General features: G+C 34.7%; 1 protein-coding gene and 1 long non-coding RNA gene across 2 annotated transcripts in view; both read right to left on the reverse strand.

Moving 5' to 3' along the window:
- Positions 1 to 47: 47 nt before the first annotated feature.
- LOC121372650 (serine/arginine repetitive matrix protein 1-like) overlaps positions 48 to 26,529 on the reverse strand; it is a 30,254-nt gene continuing 3,772 nt past the window's right edge. Inside the window, exons 2-15 of the mRNA XM_041499091.1 lie at positions 25,558 to 25,647; positions 24,750 to 24,909; positions 22,542 to 22,651; positions 19,794 to 19,966; positions 19,161 to 19,337; positions 17,727 to 17,894; positions 15,509 to 15,685; positions 13,085 to 13,163; positions 11,992 to 12,118; positions 11,350 to 11,437; positions 10,729 to 10,782; positions 6,530 to 8,126; positions 5,030 to 5,140; positions 48 to 2,326 (exon numbers count right to left, since the gene is read on the reverse strand). Of these exons, the coding sequence (XP_041355025.1) occupies positions 2,219 to 2,326; positions 5,030 to 5,140; positions 6,530 to 8,126; positions 10,729 to 10,782; positions 11,350 to 11,437; positions 11,992 to 12,118; positions 13,085 to 13,163; positions 15,509 to 15,685; positions 17,727 to 17,894; positions 19,161 to 19,337; positions 19,794 to 19,966; positions 22,542 to 22,651; positions 24,750 to 24,909; positions 25,558 to 25,647 (3,219 nt within the window). The 3' untranslated portion in view covers positions 48 to 2,218. The remainder of the gene's footprint in view (positions 2,327 to 5,029; positions 5,141 to 6,529; positions 8,127 to 10,728; positions 10,783 to 11,349; positions 11,438 to 11,991; positions 12,119 to 13,084; positions 13,164 to 15,508; positions 15,686 to 17,726; positions 17,895 to 19,160; positions 19,338 to 19,793; positions 19,967 to 22,541; positions 22,652 to 24,749; positions 24,910 to 25,557; positions 25,648 to 26,529) is intronic.
- On the reverse strand, positions 22,932 to 24,737 carry LOC121372651. The gene is made up of 2 exons (XR_005957961.1): positions 23,317 to 24,737; positions 22,932 to 23,017 (listed from the first exon to the last, which is right to left on the reverse strand). It is a non-coding gene; the product is annotated as an uncharacterized LOC121372651 (long non-coding RNA).

Genomic DNA, 26,529 nt, shown 5'->3' on the forward strand with positions numbered 1-26,529 from the left:
GTGTGTAACCTCATATTGTCACATAAGATTAATGAACAAACCCAACAGTATTTTAGTAATTTATTGTTGTTAGAACAAAATCAAGTAATCATGTCTTCAATAGCAACAATTGTATAGAAGTGTTAACCATAATTTCTATGTACAAAATAGTTTCTACACAATTTAAAACCTGATAATTCTTAGCAGACTAACTTGCAGAAAAAATGCATAACATTTACCATAGTGATATGACTTACAATTTCTTACACAGAAACCAGGAAAAATATTGCATACAAGTTGAGATAACAGACATTATGCTGCAATATACATGTATGTATGTATGCAAGTGTGAGGTTTCTAAAACAATCAATTGTATCCACGCAATCTACACACTGCAAATGTCCAGTAACATTCACTAAAGCCCCATACTACTGAAAAATCAAGACATTTTTAATAACATCTAAAGACGTAACGGTAAGGGCAATTCCATAAAAATTGCATGCATGTGGGGTAATTAAAGATTTAAGTGTAGATTCTTTAGTTTTATAAGCGCAAGTCCTGGAAACATTGATAATCGTGTATGATTTATATGGCAAGTGGTGGGTTTTTTTTAAATCGGTCTTGTAAAAGAATGAAAATCCTGTTTCAGGTTTACTGAACAAAACTTAATCTTTATTATTTGAAGTCTATTCTATTTAAAATAGGTGTTAAAACACCTTCAAAGTGTCCAAAATCCATAGCTTTTCTGTAAAACTAAGGATTGAGACATCCAATAACCATAATAAAAGTGACATAATTGGCAATACAATAAGAGGATGTATGTATACATGATGATCAAAGATGGTAATGCTTACAACTGCTGAAATTCAGAATATATCATTTCTGTTATTCCATTAGACTGAACTGGAATGGACTTTCTGCACAAAAAAGGCACACAAAAAATATTATTTCAACTAAAATCATAAATCCTTTCTTAAAAATCTTAATATTCTGTTGAAAAACTTTTCTAGTTGGCTTAATCCTGATTAAAAATTAATTGCAACAGAATTCAAAGGTCCAGTGAGATAAAAATCATGAAGCAGTTGGAAAATTAATTATGCCATTTTTTAAATTTCATGCTAATTCTTAGTACTGCAAAAATACTTCTTGCTGCCATATATTATTTATATCTAATATGCAGCTTTATTACTCAATTGAATAAAAGGTTCACAAAATGTAGATTTTCCACAAAAATACTAAAGGAAAATGTAAGACACACTAATTATTTCTATCGAACACCACATAAAGTACCAATGCAATAACAATTCCAATTTTAATCATCTTTAATAATTTGCAATTTAATTATTCAACATTAAACACACCAATAAATTTTTATTGGACAATGTTATCAGCAATGGGTTTAATTTCTACTAATTATGCAATAGTGCATAGATTAGGACAAGGAACAACACCGACATTGTCAGTTAACATTGTATTTTACTCATATAAAAACCCCAGTCTTGTTTTTCCCAAAAATATATTTTCATATAAAATAATACTTATCTAAACTTCAAATTTTTAATTATATCTTTTCCAATGACTATAAGAAATATATTGTAATACTCGCAAATTCTGAACCCCCCTCCCCCCAATGTATTATAATTTATTTCCATATGGTTATAATGCACGAGTTATGAAGTTTAAATCGTTCAGAAAATATATTCTGAACAACAGTGCATGACCGCAGAACAAAACATCATTGTTCATTTTCCTACCTAAAAAACAAAACAAAAAACCCAGAAAATAATGCAATAAACTATGGATTAAACATTTAAAATCAATGAAATATACAATGGGTTTTAATTATGGAACAAACACAGTACTACCCTCAAACTGAACAAGTTACTCCAGCGAGACTGGTGTTGTAAAGTTTAAAGGATAAATGAACCGATTTAGCACAGAATCTGGCTCACATCTTTATAAAATGAAGTATCATTGTACTGTTTAGCGAGACAGGGTTCATCACAAAATCTGGATAACTGACTTCTCACCTCAGGTTACTGTGATGGTATTTTTATCAGTTGTGCGAACAACATCAGTCACCATTTTTAAACGTCACGTGGTAGTCAATCACAATTTTTAATCACGCCATGTCATTCACTATTTCAATAGTCCCATGATACATCGCTCACCATTTTAACAATTGCGTGATACACCATTCATCTTTTTTAAATGCTACATGATGACGTCATTCACCATTCTACCCATCTCCTGCTTCAACTGCCTTTGCTTTCATCGACTCTAAAGCCTTCTCTCGTAACTTTCTCTCGAGCTCCTCCAAGCTTTCTGCATCTCCACTTTCAGACAACTAAAAAAGAAATAGAAACTAGTGATACATTTTATCAGCACTGCTTCAGATGACTTGGTAATGGATTGCAAAGGCTGTGGTATGTGCTTTCCTTTCTGTGGGATGGTGCATTTTAGAGCTGCAACGATTCACTCAAAGAACTGAATATATTTTTGTCTTTGTTTTGCTGCTTCTTTTGTCTTTATTATTATTATTATTAATTATATACATTTAGAAAGACCAGTTCGCAAGTTGTATGTACACAAAGAAGTATTTTAAGCAGTCTACTATCCACTACCCAACGTACTCACGAGGACCAAATTACGTTAGTCATGCAATGTTTTCGATAATGCAAACTGGTACATCCTCTGTATAATGTAGTTAATTATTATTAACAAAGTAAGAAATAAAGTGACATTCGATAGTATACATGGCAGATATTAATAATACTATTATGTTAAACCGTTTATCATTGATGTGTCTTAAATGCCAGTAATATGGGTTTTTGAAAACACTTTGACCAACTATTTGTGAAGAACAAATCCTCCCTCCAAAAAAAAACCCCCAAATCAAAAGGCAACAACACCTCTGAAAATTTTGCAAATAATAAAAATTATGCACTCCGTCATTTAAAATCTTGTAATAACACTATGGAAGAGTCATTATTATATTATTATTAATGGTCAAAGGATGTGGCATGTTATATAGGTAATCAACTAACCGGTGGGAGAATTCCTTCAACAGAAGTAACAGCTGAAATTACTATAGGCTAAACAGTATCCAACTTTTAATTTGGCAAAACCATGTGCGATGCTCAGTGAAATAAAGAGTTAACCGTCTTAATGCAACAATTGAACATTAATTATTCTTATAAAATAAAAATTGAGATTTTACTATGTGTTTATTGGACGATAGCCAACTTAGACATAGGTTCATTTTTTTTTTTACAAAAATGGGCTAATCAAATTTGCAAGTGGCTAAAATTTTGGTTACATAATCTTCGACTCCTTAAACATATGCTAACCAACATTCAACTTACGATATCGCAAACGATAACAAGAAAACAATGTTATGCAGTTATTAATTAACACCTCAAGATGTAAAAAAAAACAAATATCTCTAGTTTGTTATTCAAACTTTATTTGAACCAAAGTAATAAACGCTGGCCGAAAATGAACCATTTTTCACAAACTTTTCAATTTCAAAACACATGCTCATTAGTAGGTGTGTGGAATTTAGAGGTTAGTTTTGAAAAACAAAACCAGACACACAAGGAATGCTATTTTTAAAGAGATAATGAGCGCAATTTGGAAAAAGTACCAGCTCTCAAATTCTTATTTGGAAGAAAAAGGAAATGAAAGAAAAACAACTGTCCACAAACATCCACGCATCTCTATAGTGTGTATGTTTTTCATGATTCTAATGATAGTGAAATGTTAAAAAAAATCTATTTAATTTTTCTTTGAAGAGGGTGTTCAACACAATAGGAGATGACATCATTGCCTAAAGAGCCTCTGTTTCTTCTAAACAGTGTTTACAAGCTTGTTTTGTTTTTGCAACTTGTTATGTTTATTTATAATTTTGTTTTTATAACTGACATTTAATTATTTAATGTTCAACGTCTAACATTCTAAAGTTTAATGATAAACACATCCTACTATTTAAATCCTATTTTTGACTTTTGTTCACTGGTGGGTTGCTTCATTCAGTAAGTCAGTAGTACATTATTGGTAGATTCACTATTATTATTGGTATTTGTGGAAAAGTCATCTTGATTGTGAATATATATGTATAAAACTGATAGATAACAATTTGATTTGAAAAAACTCTGAATTAATGCACTAAAAGTATGTTTGCCAGCCTTGATGTTTTGGTATTGATAATGTCACCTGTCAACATGTGTCTGTCAATGCTGAAAAAATCAACCTTGCATATTAAATTACACAAGTTTACATAAATGCACAATACTTATTGTGCATTTATCAATCCATAAATTAAATTTATTTTATCTGTTAACCAAGCATACTTTTATATTTCCTTCAGAAAGAAAGAAATCTTTTATTTAATGACGCACTCAACACATTTTATTTACGGTTATATGGCATCAGACATATGGTTACGGACCACACCGATTTTGAGAGGAAACCTGCTGTCGCCGCTACATGGGCTACTCTTTTACGACAGGCAGCAAGGGATCTTTTATTTGCGCTTCCCACAGGCAGGATAGCACAAACCATGGCCTTTGTTGAACCAGTTATGGATCACTGGTCGGTGCAAGTGGTTTACACCTACCCATTGAGCCTTGCGGAGCACTCACTCAGGGTTTGGAGTCGGTATCTGGATTAAAAATTCCATGCCTCGACTGGGATCCGAACCCAGTACCTACCAGCCTGTAGACCGATGGCCTACCATGAAGCCACTGAGGCCGGTTATATTTCCCTCAGAGTGACAAAACACAACCAATTTTACTTTCTACTTGGTCACGGTGAGACAATACAGTGCAATGGTTTATTTTATTACCACATCATCTTTTTCACTTTCTACTTGGTCAAGGTGAGACAATACAGTGAAGTAGTTTATTTTATTACCACATCATCTTTTTCACTTTCTACTTGGTCAAGGTGAGACAATACAGTGAAGTAGTTTATTTTATTACCACATCATCTTTTTCACTTTCTACTTGGTCAAGGTGAGACAATACAGTGAAGTAGTTTATTTTATTACCACATCATCTTTTTCAGTTTTCTTGTGCTTGTGCTTCTTGTGCTTCTTATGCTTCTTGTGTTTCTTATCCTTCTTTTTCTTCTTCTTCTTCGAACCTTGATCATCAGAAGACTGAAAAAGCCATAATATTATACCAATTTTTTTTCTTATCATAATGTACAGGATGGTGATTCAAGGTATTTAATAACTATTAGTATATTTTAAAACTGCTTTGTAATTTTATTATAATTATTAGTTGAAGAAACTTTTTAATTGTTTCTGGAACCAACAATGCAGACAAATTTACATATTTGATGCAATCAAAAATACACATGTGCTTACAATCGGCCTACCCCGCTCACTGAACGAAAAAACTTAACTATCAAGTTGTGTTCTTTACTAGTTTCAAGTTTCGAAGCACAAAATGTCATAAGAACAATTTGCTTGGTCGAATTTATGTGTTGAAGCAATCGATAACAAAGAAACTGTTTTTATAATTATTTTTATTGATTTAGCAGTCAGCAGATTGTTGCATGGTTTTAAAATATTGCTTGCAAAATAAGGTGGGACCAACTTTTTTTTTAAATTTTTTTTTTTAAAAATAGCTTTGGTTATTTCTATTTGTATTTTTATTTTAATATTTTAAAAAGATATTTATTCAAATATAATACTCAATATACATATTGTAGTAATAGCCATATTTATAATGTAAACCTGTATTGATCTACATCCTTAATTTATGTTTTCAAATTTTAATGCCCTTATTTGCTCCCATAGAAAAAATTATTAATGTGACACCTCACATTTTTACTGATGTCACTCTCAAAGTATGTAAAAATAAACATGCACATGTAGACAACACTTTGATATATAGTTTGGGCATGATCGGGCATGATCACCATAAATTAAGAAAACTACAAATAACATACGAGTCATGTGAGTTTTTTGCCTGTTTTGGTTCCCGTGTAGAAAAAATAATTTTTAAGGTAAAATGTAACAAATAATTGGATATACAAAAAAATTCTTAGCTAATTGACGGTCTACACATCTTACTGTGAGACTTGGAACGTAAACAAACGGTAGGTGGCGTATTAGTTTAAAAAGTGGGAAAATTCTAAACTTAACAGAAAACGACGACTCAACAAGGTGAGAGTATACATCTATAAATACAAGGAATTAACAAAAGATGTAGTAACAAAAACATAAGCTGTAGCCACAAAATGAAAAATATTTTCTACATCATATGGTAAAAATCTTATTGGATGCAAAATAAAATTGGACTGAATTTTTTTATTATGAAATAATTATGATCATAACCAATTGCATTAAAAGTCTGCCATTATGATGGGCATATGTATTTGAAATCCCTGATCTCACTGAAGGAAATCCTCAAATATTAAATCAATAGTACAATTGTACAATTAACGTGACAGAATACAGACATTTTTCACAACACAAATGACAATGTTTATAATTATGCACATAAACTATGTGTCTGATTTCAAAGTAAATATACTATACCTCAGAATCACTTCCAGAAGCTGCCTTTTCCAATTTAGATTTCTTTTTGGGAGTCTCCCCATTCTGCTGAGGACTAGTGATTCTTTCTCCTCTTCGAGCTCCCTCCGACAATTCCTCTTTTTTTACTGTGATCACCCTCTGGTATCCATCACCTCTGTCCAACTGTTCAAACTCTCCTTTGGAGTACGATTCCGATTCCGATGGACGTCGTCTTTTGACTCTCACATCTGGACTATGTGAAGAACGAGAGCGTCTTTTTGCCCGATACGATGGCGAACCGCCGTCTTCGGGGGAATTCTCGCGGGACCGATTTCGTGAAGTGCCCTGGTAGCTGTTCTTACGAAGAGATGGTGATGAACTGCTGTTGCGATGTGGACGTTTGGGAACTGATTTGCCTTCTCTAGAAGGTGAAAATGACTTCCGCGGAGGGGGTGAAGCCGACACAGACCTCTGCCTTCGCTGTGAAGGAGACAGTGGAATTCTCTTAACAACCCTGACTGGTGACTCGCTACCATCTCGTTCCGTGGACAGCCGAGGCCGTCTTCTTGGAGGAGATTCTGACGACGATGAAGAACCGCCTCTCCGTCTGGCTGCCTTTTCTACTGAGACTTTCTGCAATCGGTCAGGTGATGGAGATGTCGTCCTGTTTTTGTTAGGCGACAGTGGCTGGCGTCGCTTGGGAGGTGGCGACTCCGATCTTTGTCTGGATGGAGACCAGGGTTTTCTTGGTGATGGTGAAGATCGTCTTCGGCTTACAGGCAGCGGTGACCTTCTCCTAGGTGGTGGTGATGGAGAGGGCCTCCTCCTGGGGGGTGGTGGGGAAAACGATGGACGGTGCCGGGGTGGGGGAGACTGCATTCCTCGCCGTCTGCCTGGTGAAGATGGAGATCGCCGTCTGCCTGGTAAAGATGGAGATCGCCGTCTGGGTGCAGGGGATGCCCTGCGTCTAGCCGGCAGTGGGGAAGGTGATGTACGTCGTCTATGAGGTGGCGAAGGGGATGGTCTCCGCCGATAGGGTGGTGACCCCGAGAATCGCCTTCTAGGTGGAGGTGAAGGTGACACTCTTCTTCTTGGAGGTGGCGATGGTCTTCTTCGTACCGGCGATGGGGATCTTCGCCTGCGAGGAGAGGCACCAACGGCAGCCTTGGCTGGGGAGGAGTCTGAATCAGATGAAGAATCTGAAGATGATGATGATGCCGTTTTTTTGTTGACTCTTGGAGGAGAAGCTGAACTGGACATTCTGCGTCTCCTCACTGGAGGAGAGGGTCCGCGGCGTCGAACAGGAGAGGGTGAACGTCTAACCCGTACAGGTGATGGTGATCTTCTACCTCTTACAGGTGATGGTGAACGTCTGCCTCTGACTGGTGATGGGGATCTTCTACCTCTGGCAGGCGACGGTGATCTTCTACCTCTAATGAGAGATGGGGTTCGCCTTCCTCTCATGGGAGATGGTGATCGCCTTCCTCTCCAAGGAGACCTCCTCACAAAAGGTGACACATCTCTACGTCTACGTGGTGGCGAGTCCGATACCGACCGCCTCGGAAATCGGTTACTTCCTCTTGGAGCAGAATCGCTTCTTAGACGTCTAGCCGAAAACCTACAAAATTGTGAAGTGACAAGTTTAATCACTATGATTAAGTTGTCTTTTCAATTATTTTAAACATGGCTCCAATAAATTTGTACACATAATCCCTTTTCTGACACAATCTATCACAAGTGAACCTACTTAGTAATTATGGTATCTCATGGTCACAAGAAATATGTGCCAACTAAACCCTACATGATCTGAAACAGGACGAGTTACTAGAATAATGGGATTGAAGTCATAATCAAATGTTTTAGTTTTTCAATGTTTGAATGGTAGTGGTCCATAAAAAAACCCTAAATAAAACACCCACACTCCCATCCACAAAAAAACAACCGTTGGACATTTATCACGCCTGTATATAATGACACCACTAGAGCATATTTATTTATTAATCATGGCTATTGTATGTCAAACGTATTCATTGCAGTGTTTTTTCACTAATCACATATAAACAAAAACAAGTGGTATAATTTTGATTACGACTTTAGATAAAATTCGATACTTTAAAACTTACTGCTACACTACATTCATTGAAGGAATGCTCGCGCACGGCTTTTGGATATATAATGCACATTATTGCTTAATATCAACAAGTATATTATTATATTTAATTAATAAAATGGTTAAATGTGACGGGTGCAGCCATTTTGTACCATCTCAGTGAATATGCCCTCTGGCGAGCCGGTGGTTACGTAAAATTTAACGTGCCACATCAGGAATTAGTTTTAGAACTGAAGAAACAAATGTACCTGAGTTTTGCACAATGTTCTGTATAATATCCATTCCAGTAAGCCAGCAATAAGTATATATTATTTTACAATACAGAATAAACCACCATTGTCAGTGTTGAAATAACTATCTTGTTTTGTCCATGCAATAACCTACGTACTGAAATGATAAACTGAGTGTTTTCTTAGTTTACTGGTCTATACTGGTACTTTCTGTGGCATCCACCTATGATTCCTGATTGGCATGTGTACATTTGGTAGGTAGACAAGCCATTAATTCCCGCAGTCTAGTCATAAAATTACGTACAGGCTGTATTTTTTTTTAACATCACAGGGTATATATACCTGCCACCCCTAAAATGGATATAGACATTATCAGACGTCATGCCTTATTACTGTAAATCTTTCTGTAAAACGCTTGATTAAGTAGACTTTCCCATCTAAAATCACAGTTTTTGCTCAAACGTACCCTACCAATAGGCCTAACAGTATGCATTTTTATTTGGATATTTTAAGATAAAAATACTATAAACCCACTTCGTTCTATTAATGCAAATTGAAATATTTTAAAAATTAAATAGTTTATTATATTATAAAGTCATTTATGCTGTTTTACAAGTCAGATTGATAAAAGCAAAGTGCCTTGTCATAAATGACTGCATTTGTTTACACTGTGCATACAGGAGTTGGTAGGAGCCGACCTCACTTCACCCCAAGCTAGAATACCGGACGCATTGAAAACAAAAGAAAATGGCTGCCCCCAGGTAGCAGAAATAATCAGTGTGTTTTATTAACTCTAAAATTACGGGTTTTTCGTTTCTTAAAGTGTCAGTATGTGTTGGTGGTCCGGGTATGCACCTTTCCAACACATAAGGCTCATATTTGAGTTTAGTTCCCCTTTAAGTACACTGTAAAGAATAACTTTATTAAACATAAAATACTGGCTGCAGATTTTTGAACCTATCTTAGCGCTACGATGTCATAAAACCGCTGTAGGCTATGAGTTAGTTCTGTTTTAACGACATCACTAGATCACAAGTGATTTGTTGATCAGCTATCGGATGTCAAACATTTAGTAATTCTAATATATAGAGAGGACACCTGCTACATTTTTCTATTAGTAGCAACAAATCTTTTTTCTTCCATCCCTAGCCATGCAAGACAGGCGTATTCCACATCATCAACCCATACAGAATAAATCTGTCACGTGACTTTTATTGTTTGAGCCGATATTAACATTGGGTGACCTCACGTAAACTGCTAAATAACGCAAGAAATGCTTTTTATATTTCATAAAAACAAGTCAACTTGCTGTCATAATGAAATAATACTATCATTTTTGGTTTATACTTTTAGTATAAACCATTTTTTGGTTTCGATCTTTTCAATGGTTATGATTATTTGATTGTAAGATTTAAAAAAAACAGTAGGTTTTTCATGTTTTCCTAAAATGCTTGTTTTTTATCTACTGGATGAGAGAAAAATAATCCTCCTCGGGTACATAATATGTCAGGGACTCGGCAAGCATTGCCTCTGACAACAAATTATGTACCCTCGGGTGGAATAGCCCTGTCCCACATGGACACACATGAAGGATTCTTTTAGTCTGCATCATCCCCCAGACAAGATAACACATACCACAGCCTTTGAAATACCAGTCATGGTGCACTGGCTGGAACGAAAAATAGCTCAATAGGCCCATCGATGTGAATTTATCCTAGACCGATAGTGCATCAGGTGAGCACTTTACCACTGGGCTACGTCTCGCCCCTCACACGCTATGATGTCACTATTACACACACCATAGCCCCCGACAGTTTTAATATAACATAGCACTAAGACAGCTTTGAAAACATGGGGCCCATATTTATAGCGGATCACACCTTTTTGTAACGGGTTGGTCTGGTGGTGATCTGCGTCTTCTCATTGGAGAAAATCTGCATTATAAAAATGGGTGAACAAGTCATGGCCTTTATTTGGTCATTTAGGGAGAAAGAATACAGTCAACAAACATAAAAACTATAAGCCCAATCAAGTAACGACATTTTCCATTTAAAATAATATTTTAATTAATGAAACCTCACAACATTTTAAATTATGGCCAACTGGTGTCTGTAGTTGCTTTGATATATGGTCTATTTGATATACAAGAAAACATTTCTTCATTTATGTGCTTAAAAGTATTAAAATCAAACACCATGCTGAATAGTAAAAACAGTGGACTGATGGGGAAGTAATATCAGCTTAAATCAGTGACAAATTTATATTGTTTACCATTGAAGAAAACATGGAGAAGACAAGTTAAAAAAAAAGATACCCAATCACATAGGATAAGTTAATAATTATTCCATAACAAGTGTCAATGTTAGCAGGGCTAGCAATGGGTGATCAAACATTTTTGCCAAATCATCACTTTAAACTTGAAAAATTGCAAAACCCCAGTTATTTTCTATAACATTGTGATAATTCTGTACTATTTAGCATATGTTAAATTATTTTCCTACCTTCTCGGCGAGGGTCGTCGTCTTGGAGACGGTGACCTCCGTCTGTGACGACCAGGTGAACCGGACCTCCTGCGTCTTCTTGACTTGGCTGTGAACAAATATAAAAAAACAAGTATTGATCAGTTATATTTTATATATCAATAAATAAAATCCTGTTACATAAGCTACATTTTATATATCAATAAATACAATCTCTATGTGCTTAAGAAGGGCTTATAGATGGAATGACAGAAGGACAGACGTGTTGTTTTTAAAATATTATTTCTGGTCATTTGTAAGCCTAACTGAATCTTTTGACAAGGTTTTTACATTTGTTAAACTTCGAGTACATCTGTACATCTATACAAGAAAATATCAATTCATTTTAAGTAAGATTTCTACTAACTGGAAACTACAAAAAGGATCAAATGTTATTTGTTAAAAATTTAACATCCCCCTCCAATAAAGGCAATATATTAATTTTTTTCAAGCAGCAAAAACTGCCTTTGGTAAAGCTTGTGACCTACAGCAATTAAAGTCGATGCTGTCTTGAATCTTGAACTCTGCCCTGCATCATTTTCAGGATTCTTTGTCCAGTGTTATGTTACCTTGTTTCCCATTGAGAACTGTAACTACTTTGTGTTTATATTTAAACAGACTTACATGGTTCGTCAGAGTCTGAGCCGGAAGATGAATCAGCCTCTGCCGTGTCCATGTGAGTGCGGTAGTGACGGCGCTGCTGTACGCCCACCTTGTCTGGGGACGTCTTGTCATCACTGTCATACTTGCCCTGTAACAACACATTACAGGAAAATAAAGCGTTTTGTTTAACGACACCACCAGAGCACACATTTATTAATCATTGGCTATTGGATGTCAAATGTTTGGTAAATTTGACATCAAGTCTTAGAGAGGAAATCCACTACATTTTTCCATTAGTAGCATGGGATCTTTCATATTCACTATCCCATAGACAGGATAGCACATACCACGGTCTTTGATATACCAGTCGTGGTGCAGTGCTCGAACGAGAATTAGCCCAATAGACTGATGTGGATTGATCCCAGACTGACCGTGCATCAACAGAGTGCTTTAGCACTGCACTTTTTCCCGTACAGTAACATAAAAGACAGTAAATAAAAGAAATAGTCTACTGGTACAAAATAAATAGCAATTACACAAGAAGTGTACACCCCATCAAAAGAAACTGGGGTCTACCGAAAATTCAATAATTTAAAAAAAGCAGACAAGCAAATTTTAATCTGTTAAAGAGTTTTATTTAAATACGGCATATTTTTCACTATTACAGCTGTTTTTGATAATTGAAATCAGACATTACATTCTAATGTTAAGTGTACCATTTTTGTACACATGAAGTGTTTTTGTACATCTGAAATGTTTTTCAATGCCACAAAATGCATTCTTCATATTTTAAAAAAAATGCACCTACTCTTTATTCACTCTGTTGTAATTTTTTCAAACGTGTTTGTAAATTAACCACATGTAGTGTCACTATATAAATAGGGTCTGCGACTAATAGCATTGCACATTCCAAACACTGCCATGGAATGTGCAAATGCAAAAAAATTGGGAAAAGGTGCTACTTGATAAACACTAGTTATGTGAAGTTATGCTCTTATCTGACATCAGGTGAAGTAAAAAAGAAGAAAGGTTACACTGCCACAACAATTGTGATCACGTCAATTGTTTACATTAAGTTAATTTAGCTGGATTTCTAATTATTATATCAGTTTACCTTGCCAGCGAATCCTGTTCTCTTCTTTCCTGCAGAGCTGTTGGAAGAGTCACTGTCTGAACTCGAACTGGGCGAGCGTCTAACAAGAGATAGCAATGCTTTAATATCAATGAAAGACATTTTACTGTCATTTTCTATTCCTATATGCATTATAGCAATAAAGTCTATGAAATATTATTGTACTGTAGTTGATTTCAATTATAAATTTAAAAAAAAGAAAGAAGTGTTTTATTTAACGACGCACTCAACACATTTTATTTACAGTTATATGGCATCAGACATATGGTTAAGGACCACACAGATTTTGAGAGGAAACCCGCTGTCGCCACTACATGGGCTACTCTTCAGATTAGCAGCAAGGGATCTTTTATTTGCGCTTCCCACAGGCAGGATAGCACAAACCATGGCCTTTGTTGAACCAGTTATGGATCACTGGTCGGTGCAAGTGGTTTACACCTACCCATTGAGCCTTGCGGAGCACTCACTCAGGGTTTGGAGTCGGTATCTGGATTAAAAATCCCATGCCTCGACTGGGATCCGAACCCAGTACCTACCAGCCTGTAGACCGATGGCCTGCCACGACGCCACCGAGGCCGGTAATTATAAATAAATAACATGCTAATCATATTATGATTTTATATCTTACCCAAGAAACAATAACTGTTTCATCAGTCTTTAGTAAAATATCACTACGATTGTAACCAAGACTAGTTAAACATATATACATATTAAAAAACACCCCAAAAAATAACTTCCTTGTGTACAAGTTCATCAAAGTTAAAGACAAATCAGCTGTTTGACCAAAAGTTAGTTTGTTTTGTTTAACAACACCACTAGAGCACATTGATTCATTAATCATCGGCTGTTGGATATTAGACCTTTGTTAATTTTGACAAGTAGACTTTGTTTAAAATTTTGTTTTTGTTTTGATGTACAGTGAAACCCCTCTGAACAGGACATCCACAGACCAAGTTTTTTGTCTGGTGTTCAGTTTTCTGGGGTCTGTATTGAAACAAAAACAATTCGACTGACTGCACCCAATTGTATTGTCGTTTGTTTCATCTGGTGTCCTATTCATATTTGGCCTTACATATATATTGAAGATGTATTCAACAGATAATGTTCCAATAAAGAAACTTTGATTTAAGATATTTTAATGTTTACTTATAACACTTTATAATGATTTTAAGTTCATCATCAAGTGATAGTTCAATACGGCGACGTTTTGCTGGACGATCCATGTTAAAAATCGATATGGTAATGAATGCTACTGACATCTTTTTGACACCACAAATTCAACATTACTTTTGCCTCCTCTTTATTGTGCTAAATAATTTTTTTTAGAACAAAATCAAGGGAAGACAGTAGATTAAATCCATTTTAGCTTTGTTGATCATTGAAGCAAACTATAAACCTGTTTGTGAAGATGTAAAACCTGCCACTTGATGATTAATTGCTTAATTGTTATTTGTCAACCATACCCCTATGTATGTCATATGTAACAGTGATTACACTTCTAATGGCGGTCAGGTAATCCGACTGAAGACTACGAAGTGACAATCAACGCAACAATTAGTGGCGACATAATGATTAATAAACGTCTGATTGTTCGGTTTTCAGAGGTACAATTTGCACTAAATAAAGAGTTTAAGACTGAATTGTGCATCCGTTGTTCAGTTTAGAGAAGTAAACTTTAGTGTTAAAAGATGTGTAAATCACTAGACAATGAAAAACGTTCATTTTGACAGAATTCTGGTTTAGAGAGGGTCAGCAGTGTTTCTGCCAGAAAGAAATTTTTGGGTATGGCACTATAAAATTAAATGCAACAATAGTGAGAAAGAAAATGGGTTAAGTTTAGGGTTAGGGTTAAGATAATCATACAGTAATGATAAAAAGTAATTAATTTTGTTAAAAAGGTGAACTTTAGAAAAGAAATCTGTAAAAAAATTGGGTATGGTGTCATATACCCAGTTTACCCTCTGGCAGAAACCCTGGTCAGGTCTTGAGGGGTTTCACTGTATTACTATAAGATTATTTAGTTTGTTTTGTTTAACGACATCACTAGAGCAGATTGATTTATTAATCATCGGCTATTGGATCTCAAACATTTAGTAATTTTTAAATAGTCTTAGCGAAGAAACATGCTACATTTTCCCCATTAGTAGTAAGGGATCTTTTATATGCACCAACCCACAAACAGGATAGCATGAACCACGGCCTTTAATATAACAGTCATGGTGTACTGACTGGGACAGAAACAGCCAAATGGGATGGGGATCGATCCTAGACCGACAGGACATCAGGCTTTACCACTGGGCTACATCCCACTCCCTGATTGATCAAGACAAATAAATTATGAAATTAAAAAACACTACCACAAAATAACTCTTATTTACTGGACATGAAAGCAAAAAACAGGGTTACCTTCTTCTTGACATTTTCTTTGGGGGAGGACTTCTCCTTGATGACCTCAGTGGTGACCTCCTGTCCGAATGTCTGCGTAGCGGAGATCTGCGAGGAGAACGGCGTCTCTGTCGGGATCGTGACCAGCGTTTAGGAGAATACCGTCGTGGTGACCGGCGTCGATTCCGCGATCGTGATCTAACATTGGGTTAAAACAAGACTGAAACAAACACGACAGACTGACTGCACCCACTGAGGCTTGTCAGTGCTCCTCAGTTTGAAATAAATAGTAAATATAAATTTATTTCAAAGACAAAGGGCCAACCTTGTTAAGCATGTTTTCTTAGATGGAGTCTTTTAGCATTGTAAATGTATGTAGTTTATGCGTGCAAGTCACAAACAGGCTTTGTAAATTCGGCCCAACATGTTTTTCAAAAGCAACAACTTGTTGATAAGAATTTCCCCCCCACACTTATTTGCAATTGTAATTTTGAATTCTAGGCTTTGTATGTAAGAATTTTAGTTTTTTTAAATCTGTAAGCCAGACTGGAATAATTAAAGTGGTTACAGGACTCAGATATGCACAAGTACCTGTTTTAGGGTGCCTAACATGATCATTGCCAGTCTTTGTCCTGATGAAGTTGAACATAAAATTGCAAAGTTCTATTTACACTGAAATGCAAAACATATTTGAAAATTTTCTTGTAACTTTTTTTTTGGGTGACCAACTAGCACAATATCTTGTTTACCTATATAAAATAAGACACATAAGTGATTTTCAAAGAAAACATTTTGGTCTACCAACTTTCCTAAAGGCCACTATGGAATATGAAATACAGATCTATCTAAAAAGATATTTTTAAGTTCAAACAAATGGATGAATTACAATCATGTCGAAACATTACAGCTTGTCAAAGACAAATGCTGTTGAATTTCTCTCTTCAACTTGTAAGAGTTAGTGAAACAGTAATGGCAAAATATTCTAATATTAGGCCGTAAAGTGAGGCGGTGGGTTAAAAAAAAAAAGGAAAATAGGAATTTTGCCCACAAAATAGGAATTTTGTATAAACAGGGCTTCTAGAATTTTTACAAAATCCACTAGCCATGGGTTCAGTGATTTAAAACATTTACTAGCCACAATTAAAAATTCACTAGCCCTACTTTACTTTAAGTTAATACAATTTTACTAAATAACAGTAATAATCGGATATGTCACCTAAAGAGCTTAACCTTTAGACTACTGGATTAATTTTTAACAAAAACCACGTTGAGTGGGTACAAGTTTATAATTTTTACTCACATATATTCACTCAAATGTTTCATAAATACATGAAATAAAGTTCATATATGAATCGGTAAGTATTATTTTCGTGTCTTTTTTTGTAATTTTTATTGTTTTAGATCGGCTAATGGTGGTTAAAATTAGGCAAAAAATCGAAAAAGTTGCGTTTACTTACGGGCATTTGTGGCCAGCTGTCCAGTATTTATGTCCATTATTTCCGATAACAGTGGTTTTCTGACCAGAATTTTTTTTTAAACCCGAACTATGATTCATATTGCAATATTTGATAATTTTCGTTGTTGGTAAAACTATCAAATTTATTATTAAATTAGCTGTTACAATCAGCTATTGATCCCTGAAAATTACCGCGACGTGCCGCCATTGTTGTCAAGCGAAAATACTTGCCGAAAACCACTTTTTGAACTCAAAATTTCAAGGTATTTTCAATTGAAAAAATCAAAACAAAAACCACCATTATCAAAAAAAATATCTTTTTTCTTTAATTATATTTCCGTTTCCGGTGAGTGTCGTGTGCAAAACGGCGGGAAATATGAATTGGGGAATGCACTGTATACAGTGTACAGTATATCGACTGACGTGACGTCGGGCGAGATATCTCGCCTGCAGTAGTCAGAAGGTTAATAACACTTAACATTAGGGGATGGGGTATGGCGCAGGATATTCATATTTACAAAATAGACGTAATTGCAACATATGAGTGAAAAAAGTAACTAGCCATTGGGCATGGCAGTAGTAATTTATTAGCCCAACATAGAATATCACTAGCCATGGGAGTAGGGCTACCATAATCTAGAAGCCCTGTGTATAAAAGTAAATGTCCAAAAATAGAGAATATTGCAGGGGTCAAGTGAATGAGCCATCTCAAAAAACTAAATATGGAAATAGAAAACCATTTAAAAAATAATAATATGCTGTTAAGTAGTTAAGATTAGTTACCGCTCCCGACTTCTTTTTCTCTTTCTGTCTGGAGTTCGTGACCGGCGCTTCTTGCGATCTCTACTCCTGGACCTTGATTTCGATTTGTCCTTAGGTTTTTTGTCTTTCTTTTCCACATCGTTTTCTTTGTCATCATTTTTGTCTGTGACATCATTTGTATTTTCTGTCCTGATGTGATGAACAAGAGAATTTGAATTAAAACAACTGAAAATATACTTATAAAACACTTTCAACCCCATGAACGTTGATCCAATGAATTAAATACTAGTGATGTTCCAAAGATCATTATAATGGAAAATTGATCAGTTTGGGTCTCATGATGTGAGGATCTGATTATAAAAATCCATAACCAATTGTGTGGGAAAATGTTAAATTGTTCCTGTTTAGTTGATGGATTTGATATACATTTTCAATTATACATAAAGAAAAAAGATATTAAATAATTATTAAAGGTAAAATTAATGATTTGTAGGGTTTATACCGGGAAACAAAACAATAATTGCATTGTCTTTATATGAACGTCCTTATGATGTTCATATAATTCAAACTGATTGTATAATTAAACTTTCATCAGTTGGTGCAAACCAATTGTAACTGATGATTTATAATGAAGGAAGGAAGGAAGAAATGTTTTAACAACGCACTCAACACATTTTATTTACGGTTATATGGCGTTGGATATATGGTTAAGAACCACACAGATATTGATAGAGGAAACCTGCTGTCACCACTTCATGGGCTACTCTTTCGATTAGCAGCAAGGGATCTTTTATATGCACCATCCCAGACACAATAGCACATACCACGATATACCAGTTGTGAAGCACCGGCTGGGGATCGATCCCAAACCCAATTTTAAAATAATTTTACAGGAAATTTCAAAGTGCTGTTGGAAATAAGCTCTTAGTGATTTTAAAATAAAATCCAAGTGATAAGTATATGAATATATGAAGAGGAAAACAACTGTAAATTTAAAGAATAAACACCAAGACAAACCCTGCAGTTAAGAAAATGTCCACGGCAAAAAAACATACTGTTAACAAAATTAATATAGTCCAAGGCAAAAAGGTGCTGTGGAGAATTAAAAATTTAACAGCAATCTTTACAGCATTGCCGAAAGAAAGAAATGTTTTATTAACGACGCACTCAACACATTTTATTTACGGTTATATGGCATAAGACATATGGTTAAGGACCACACAGATTTTGAGAGGAAACCAGCTGTCACCACTACTTGGGCTACTCTTTCCGATTAGCAGCAAGGGATCTTTTATTTGTGCTTCATACAGGCAGGATAGCACAAACCATGGCCAGTTATGGATCACTAGTTGTTATGGTTGTCAAAAACAAAGTGAATATTGCAGTGGGCATCAACATTGAGACATATTTCATTTAAACTAATATAAAAAGAGATGAGACCATATTTATACACACTTGTTATCTTCATCTTTAACCGCCTCCACTCTGTCAGTTGGTGCATCTGTGTTTTCTTCTGTCTTGACAGCAGCTTCGCTATTTTTATCGCCTGATGAATCAGGAAGAGATGATTTAGATTCCTCTTTCTTCACTGTCACAGGTGGACTTGAAGATTTCGACTTACTACGAGTTTTCCTGAAGCAGACAAAACATTTATCTGTCAAATAAAATATTGGATGCAAAAACAAAGCATATGAAGTTTGTTTTGTTTAACGACACCACTAAAGCACATTGATTTATTAATCATCGGCTATTGGATATCAAAAATTTGGTAATTTTTACATTACAGTCTTAGAAAGAAAACCCACTACATTTTTTCATTAGTAGCAAGGGATCTTTTATATGCACCATTCCATAGATAGGATAGTGCATACCATGAACAAAGCATATGAATTTTCACAATAATGTATGTCTTTACCCACAAATTGTAAGTTTTCTTAATCTTGCCGAGAAAGCCATTTCAACAGTTATTGTGCAAAATACATTACTTTAATGAAAACTAATATAATCAATTTCAAATATATTTGAAAACATTACATAAAATTACAATTATTTTTCACAAGCTCTTGTATGCTTTACTATCAATTGTACCTTTGTTCCACTTTGTTGTTCTTTTCATATTTTGGCGATCGGTTTCTGTCACGCCTGGGCGATCGACTGCGGTCCCAGTCCTTCCGCTCACTGTCCCACCTCTCCTTGGCCAGCGTCTCACTGATGTGCTCCTCGTGGCGCTTCAGACTTGCCTGGATGCGCTCCTGTTCCGCCTGGTACAAAAAAAAAAAAAGAGAGTAAAAATGAAACACAAATTTTAATTCACTCTGCATATAACGCAAAATTTGACTGGCTAATTAGATCAATTTTCAGCAGTATAACGAGCATGTACCAATCAGAAATTTGGGGGATTCCCCAAGAGCCTATTTGCATATTCATATGCTACTTCTCGCTGTTTAATTGGACGAACATACTTTTAAAATACCAATGTTGAATCTTTTTCTGAAGCAAAATGCGTGTTCCACTAAATTTTATGACGTAAATGCTGTTCATAAATGTTTGTGTATATCATGCGTGTGACGCCGACAGGAAGCGGAAGTAACGGCAATTATGCAGAATTATGAATCTTCGTTATCAAGCACCAGTTGTGTTGATGAGTATTTGGAATAAGTGAAATTGGTAATAAATGTTGGTATAGTTGTTGATAAAACAATAAAATATAAATACATTATCAGGAGCAGCAGTTGTATTACATGTAAAAACTTATTTTTAGTATTTCAATTTGCGACTGTAAATCCAGCATGAACGTTCGCAAATGGTTAAATACAACAGTTATCCTTCAATTTTATGACTGCTATATCTGTTATCTATTCCTGCTGACAACAAGCAAACTAATAGTATCAAGTCCTGATTTACTACTTTTATGGTTATTACAATAACAGATTAAAAAATACATGTATTAATTTTATAATCACTGTTAAATAAGCATAAAACTGTCTTCTATTCCTGCTGACAGCAAAGCCAGCTAATAATAAACTATCCTGGATTTAGACCATTTATTACAAGAAAATATTCAAGTATTTATATGAAGACTAAATATTCACAATTATATATACAGTCAAACCCGCTTATTTGCATACCCTCGGTGCGGCTCGATTTTGTGCAATTAACCGGGTTAGTCGATTAACCGATAGAGTACCGACTTTCACTTTGTAACAGCCATCCAACTACAAAGTGGCATTGGAGACAGTCTAGCATAATGCGGTACTTCATACCGGAACTATTACAGTTAACACATGTCACATGCAGTTGGATATATATAAATGTAAAAAAATATATCTATCGATATATATAATTAGCATGGCGTTTTTGTTTTAATCTGCCAGACCAGAAATCATTTTCTAAAAAACCACAACGTCCGTCATGGGCGTCGTTTTCTAAAAACACAAACTGGCGTCGTTTTCTAAAAACACAAACTTTGTGCATTAAAAAAAACCCCACTGACCATCCACTAGTGTAAACAAAGTGAATAAACTTGAAAAACAGAACCATCAAAAAGTTCACGTTTCATCGGTGCACGTGTTTACAAAATGACGTCAGTTTAATTACCGGGCTGTTGATTGATAGAATTACGTGAACTTGTATGCATTTGCTGGTATGGTGTTCTTTCCATCCCACAAGATACGGCAAGCTTTGGTATTATTTGTGATCCCCAAATAATGACTTTGCTATTGTTAAGCAATTAAAGTTAAGCTCGGCTAGTGAGTCGTTATCAGTTTCCAGCAGTCTGCATTGCATGCATGACCGGTCTAACACATGACTGACCTTCATGGTGAGGTCCGACTGATTGGTGTCTAACAATATAGCAGAAACTTAGGGACGATCATAATAACGGTCTTTGTTATGTTTGTTTTTTTGACGACCTCCCCCACCAGTCTTTTTTTTTCCGCTACATTTTCCGGGAAGCAAGTTCGTTTCTTTTGCGTTTTAACAGATATAGCGTACACTGCATTAATGAATAAGTGAACAACAACCCTTTCTCGGTCACATTTATTAAAAACATAATAGGAAGATTGATCTGTAATCTTTTAATTATTACCAAGGCTTCTCAACATAACGTAATAATTGATACAGAACAACGATTGCCCTGAACACGTCAATCTCAATAGTTGAGTGCGCATGCGTACAAGCGCACAGGCGGTACTTCTAAAAATAATAGTCGGAGAGTTACTTGTTATTGAGATGGCCTGATTAACAGCAATATATTGCAAACAAAAACATTAGGTCTTAGGTTTATTCACTTAATTATGTCATTCTTAAATCGTGTAGGGTATTGTGATTCACCAGTAGTAACTGCCACATCTCATTTGCTCTTGTAATTACAGTCGGCTTACCACACACTCAAACAAAACAGTTTAATCGTTTTATTCTTTTGCCAAAGTTTGATAGACATTCTCATTTTGAGAAAGCCAAATGATATATAGCCTGTAGTTGTGCAATTAACTTTTGTAGTGTTATAAGGGCAAATGGTTTCAATAGTCGATTAACCGAATTATGCTCCGATGTGCAAATAAGTGGAGTTGACTGTATTAATTTTGTTACTTATTATAAATCTATTAGGAAAGAATATTTAACAATGCCTCTGCACATTTTAGACAACTATTTTGGTGTAAACAGTTATTTTAACCCAAGTCTAAAAGTAAGAAACCTTTTGCTATCATAGAGGCTACTAATATTACAAAAGCAGCAACAGATCTTATATATATATTTTTCAGTTTATTCAACAACAATAGCCGATTATCAACTTTTTATGAAGCGTACCACTTAAAACCCTATTCGAGATGTTACATTAGTCAATTGTCTCCTCTTTATCTCTTCCTTCTTCTGCTTACCAACATTGTCTTGAGCACTGCAGAGAAGCTCCCACAGCTCTTGAATGAACACTCGATTAGATTGATCTGCATTTCACATCTGGGGATACATGAGGGGAAGACAACTGGCATTAACACATATTTCCTACACCCTTTTACAGTTAATTATACAAATTTAACTTAAAACATAACACATTTGTTAATTAAAATTTTAAAAAGCGAATCGATTATACAGAAGTATTATAGTAATTTCTTAAAAACTAGAAAACATAAAATGTTTGTGACAAACTTATTAGAGAATGGATATATTGCTCATTAAATTAACAAAATAATGTTTTCTTCTGGTTAAATAATACACAACACAATGTACACTGGTCAAATTTAATCTCAAATAGACTTGATGATGCCTGCTCTTGTGTGTTCAAACTGTTGTTTGGTCTCTCACTTTGCATCCTACAAAAACGAATATTTGGCACAGGTTAAAGATCTTTCTAAACATCTACAGTACACAAGTATTTACTTACTTAGAAAAACTAAAAACATAACAAGCATTCAAACTGAGAATATTTTAGTTTTAAAAAAGAATGGCAACTTATCGCTACAAGAATTTTTTAAAAACTAAATTAACTAAAAAAATTAAAACCATTGTTTTTTTCTATCTCATCAAAAAGTAAAAAAAAATTCTCCAATAATATATGCCTCACACGAAGTGTTTCTACTTGACGTTATAAATCCAATAGTTAAATACAAACCATGATTTAAGGTCTTGGACATCTTTGCGTCATTGTGAGGGAGCTGAAGTGGGAGACATGCTCCTGTTTAGATTTTAGCTACGGAATTACTGTACCCTGCATGAGCCCCTTGCTGTGCCTCAGTATTCTCAAGGTGATTTTATATTGATCTTCTCTAATTGTGGAGGGAAAATGTCAAGAGTAAGTAAACATCAAAGGTTTTCTACTGTTATATCCTACAAGCTAAATGTATAGTAATATAAGGTAGTTTCTTTTTTCTATAATAAGCTGACAATAATTAATGATTTTTTTTTTTTTATCTGAAAAAAAATTAATAAAGATAAAAAACCGAGCCTTTTTTTTTAGGCTGTAATGCAAGGTACATACACATGAATAACAATAAACAATGCAGATATCCCAGTACAAAAAAAAAAAACAGAAATGGTTTTGAGTAATATATTGTTTGTATTATTTATAAGAAAAAGTAGAAAGAAACATTGGGGCATCCACAATTTTCAACCTTAATGCAAGTGTACAATATTAATTTGTTCAGCATCGTATGTTTGCAAAAAAAAAAAAAAAAAACAACACTTTTTTAATTCGATAAAAAACAGGAAAATAAATGCAAAGCATCAACAGCAGAGCATAATATTAATGTCAATGTTTGAGAAATCTCAGTTCAAATAATATTAATGTCAATGTTTGAGAAATCTCAGTTCAAACACTTATTGCAAAAATCTAAAATCCTTTATGAACAATGAAAAATCAAATTAAAAGATAAACATGAACGACGATGATATATTTACTGAAAAGATATAATAATGGCATGTGATTATTTAAGTATGTTCAAATTATATATTTAGGCTTTGGTATCAACCTGACTACGTCACACAAAATATTTAGTGGAACTGGCTATATTTTAATTTTTACCTGTTATTTCAATTCTTAATGACATCTCTAATGTTAATGGCTCTGTATCCACAAATCAGCCAGTGACATGCACAATTCTGCTATCTTGATTCTCATAAGAACTGCTGATGCCCATTACATTACCATTCCTGTTTTAGATTAGCTCAACAAATTTTCACTTTTACCTTACATCAATGTTTTTTGAGTTTAGTAGTTTACACAGGCACATACCCACCTCACCGAAAGACAATTCATTGTATAGGTTTTGAAAATATTAACACAACAGGTAACATTCCAAAAAACTGACAAAATCTACAGGTAAGTAAATAATTTACTGAACAGAAGACCTAACAAAAAGTACTGATCGTATAAGGTTATATAGCAAAACATAACATTATTATTCAGCCATGTTTCATTTGCATGTATCTTCAAATCTAATGTTATAAAGGCTGTAACAAGAACAATGCCTTGCTTTAATTTTGAGAATTGTGAACAGCCTCTAAAATCGCACAATGGCCAATTAATGACAAACTAGAACAGTATACAATTAAAGATACTCCTTTGTCCAGTTCTGTATCTTACCCTTTCCTCCAACTGATTATATACAAATTCAACAATAACGTCATCCTCCAGTCCCAGCAGCTCTGTAATCTTCTGCGCAATCCATGGTTTTAACGTATCAACGTTCACCTTCGCCATGTCAACCTGTCACAATCAAACAGACACAAATTCACATTAAAGTCACTAACCCTCGTTTTCAATAAGGTACATTTCGTGTTTTTTTTTAACATAAATGATTGTTTAACAACGCCCCAGCATGATTTATAATATAACTATGTACTATTGCCAAAGAGAGGAACACATATAAAGTACATGGCTTAAAGCAAAATACATTTACTTTTGTAAAATGTTTCATGAGCTACCACAAACACTAAGAAACACATCAGATTTCCAAAAAATTTATAAATTATGCAAAAACTTGTAAATAATGTGCAAGTTAATGCTAGAAAAGCTGTAATAGTAAAAAAAACAAGACCAAAAAAAAACCAAAAACAAAAAAAGAGAAAATGATTTTACTAATTTTTAGTGCCAAAAAATCAGCATCAAAAACTTTAAAATAAAAACATTTATATGTTTAGAGACTATTCCTGTTAACTTAAACATACGTTCAAAACTATTATTCAATTTAACTTACATTTGCGGCCCAAACCTTAATGCCGATTTACATGTATGCTTTAAACATGCCTCAGCTTCACCAACAGTTTGGGATGTTTATACCAAACTAATATAACCTGGGAACAGGCCTGGCATTATGTTGTACATGTGAGACAAAATTTTATTTTAAAGAAAAACCTTTTTCTCCAAGTTCTCTGCAAATCTCATGGATTTCATCAATTTCTTCTTTTTGTCTGCAAAACGATTGTCTTGCTCAGCAGTTGTGCCCTTTTGAAATAAATAATATATATGATAAAACTGTACAAATATGTGGGATGGACAGGACGGAGACAAAACCTATACAGGCCCCTATGGCTGAACCTTCAGGGGACAAAAAACAACACTTACTGAATATACATGTATAACAATTAAAAACATTTTGTGAAGTGATTTATAAGTAGAAACATTTAACAAAAAGCTGAAACTGCTGAACGTGCAACAAGAATGGAGGGCATGATTTTCAGTGTGCGATTTTGGTCTAAAAACATTTAAGTGTCATAAGGACTCCGTTTGCAAATCTTTAGATCCCACTACCAACCCAGCGAGCCCTGCCATTTGTCTCTAGTAGAACAGAAGACACACTAAATGTTTTGCATGAAACCATTTTATTTACGGTTATATGACATCAGACATATCGTTAAGAACTACACAGATATTGAGAGAGGAAACCCACTGTCGCCACTTCATGAGCTACTCTTTTCGATAAGCAGCAAGGGATCTTTTATATGCACCATCCCATAGACAGGATAGTACATACCATGGCCTTTGATACACCAGTTGTGGAGCATTGGCTGGAATGAGAAATAGCCTTCAATTTAATTTGTACAAATAATTTTTACGAGCCATGCAGGCTCATATGCTAGCCAAGCTAGAGAGTCCTATATGATTTTGTTTAGCCTCGGGCTCCCGGACTCTCCTCAAAATTGTACACTGTTGTTCATTACGTTTTACTTAGTATGCAAAAAATGGGTTATATTTTTAAATTTGGTTTGGTAAATAAATTCAGCAGTAGATATTAATGATAAATATTAAGTTATATACAGCTCTGGACCGAGTGAAGTAAATAATATTTATTTTATTACTTTTCGGTTACAAGTTTACCATTTGTCC

Source organism: Gigantopelta aegis, chromosome 4 (assembly GCF_016097555.1).
Source record: "Gigantopelta aegis isolate Gae_Host chromosome 4, Gae_host_genome, whole genome shotgun sequence".
Taxonomy (NCBI): Eukaryota; Metazoa; Mollusca; class Gastropoda; order Neomphalida; family Peltospiridae; genus Gigantopelta; species Gigantopelta aegis.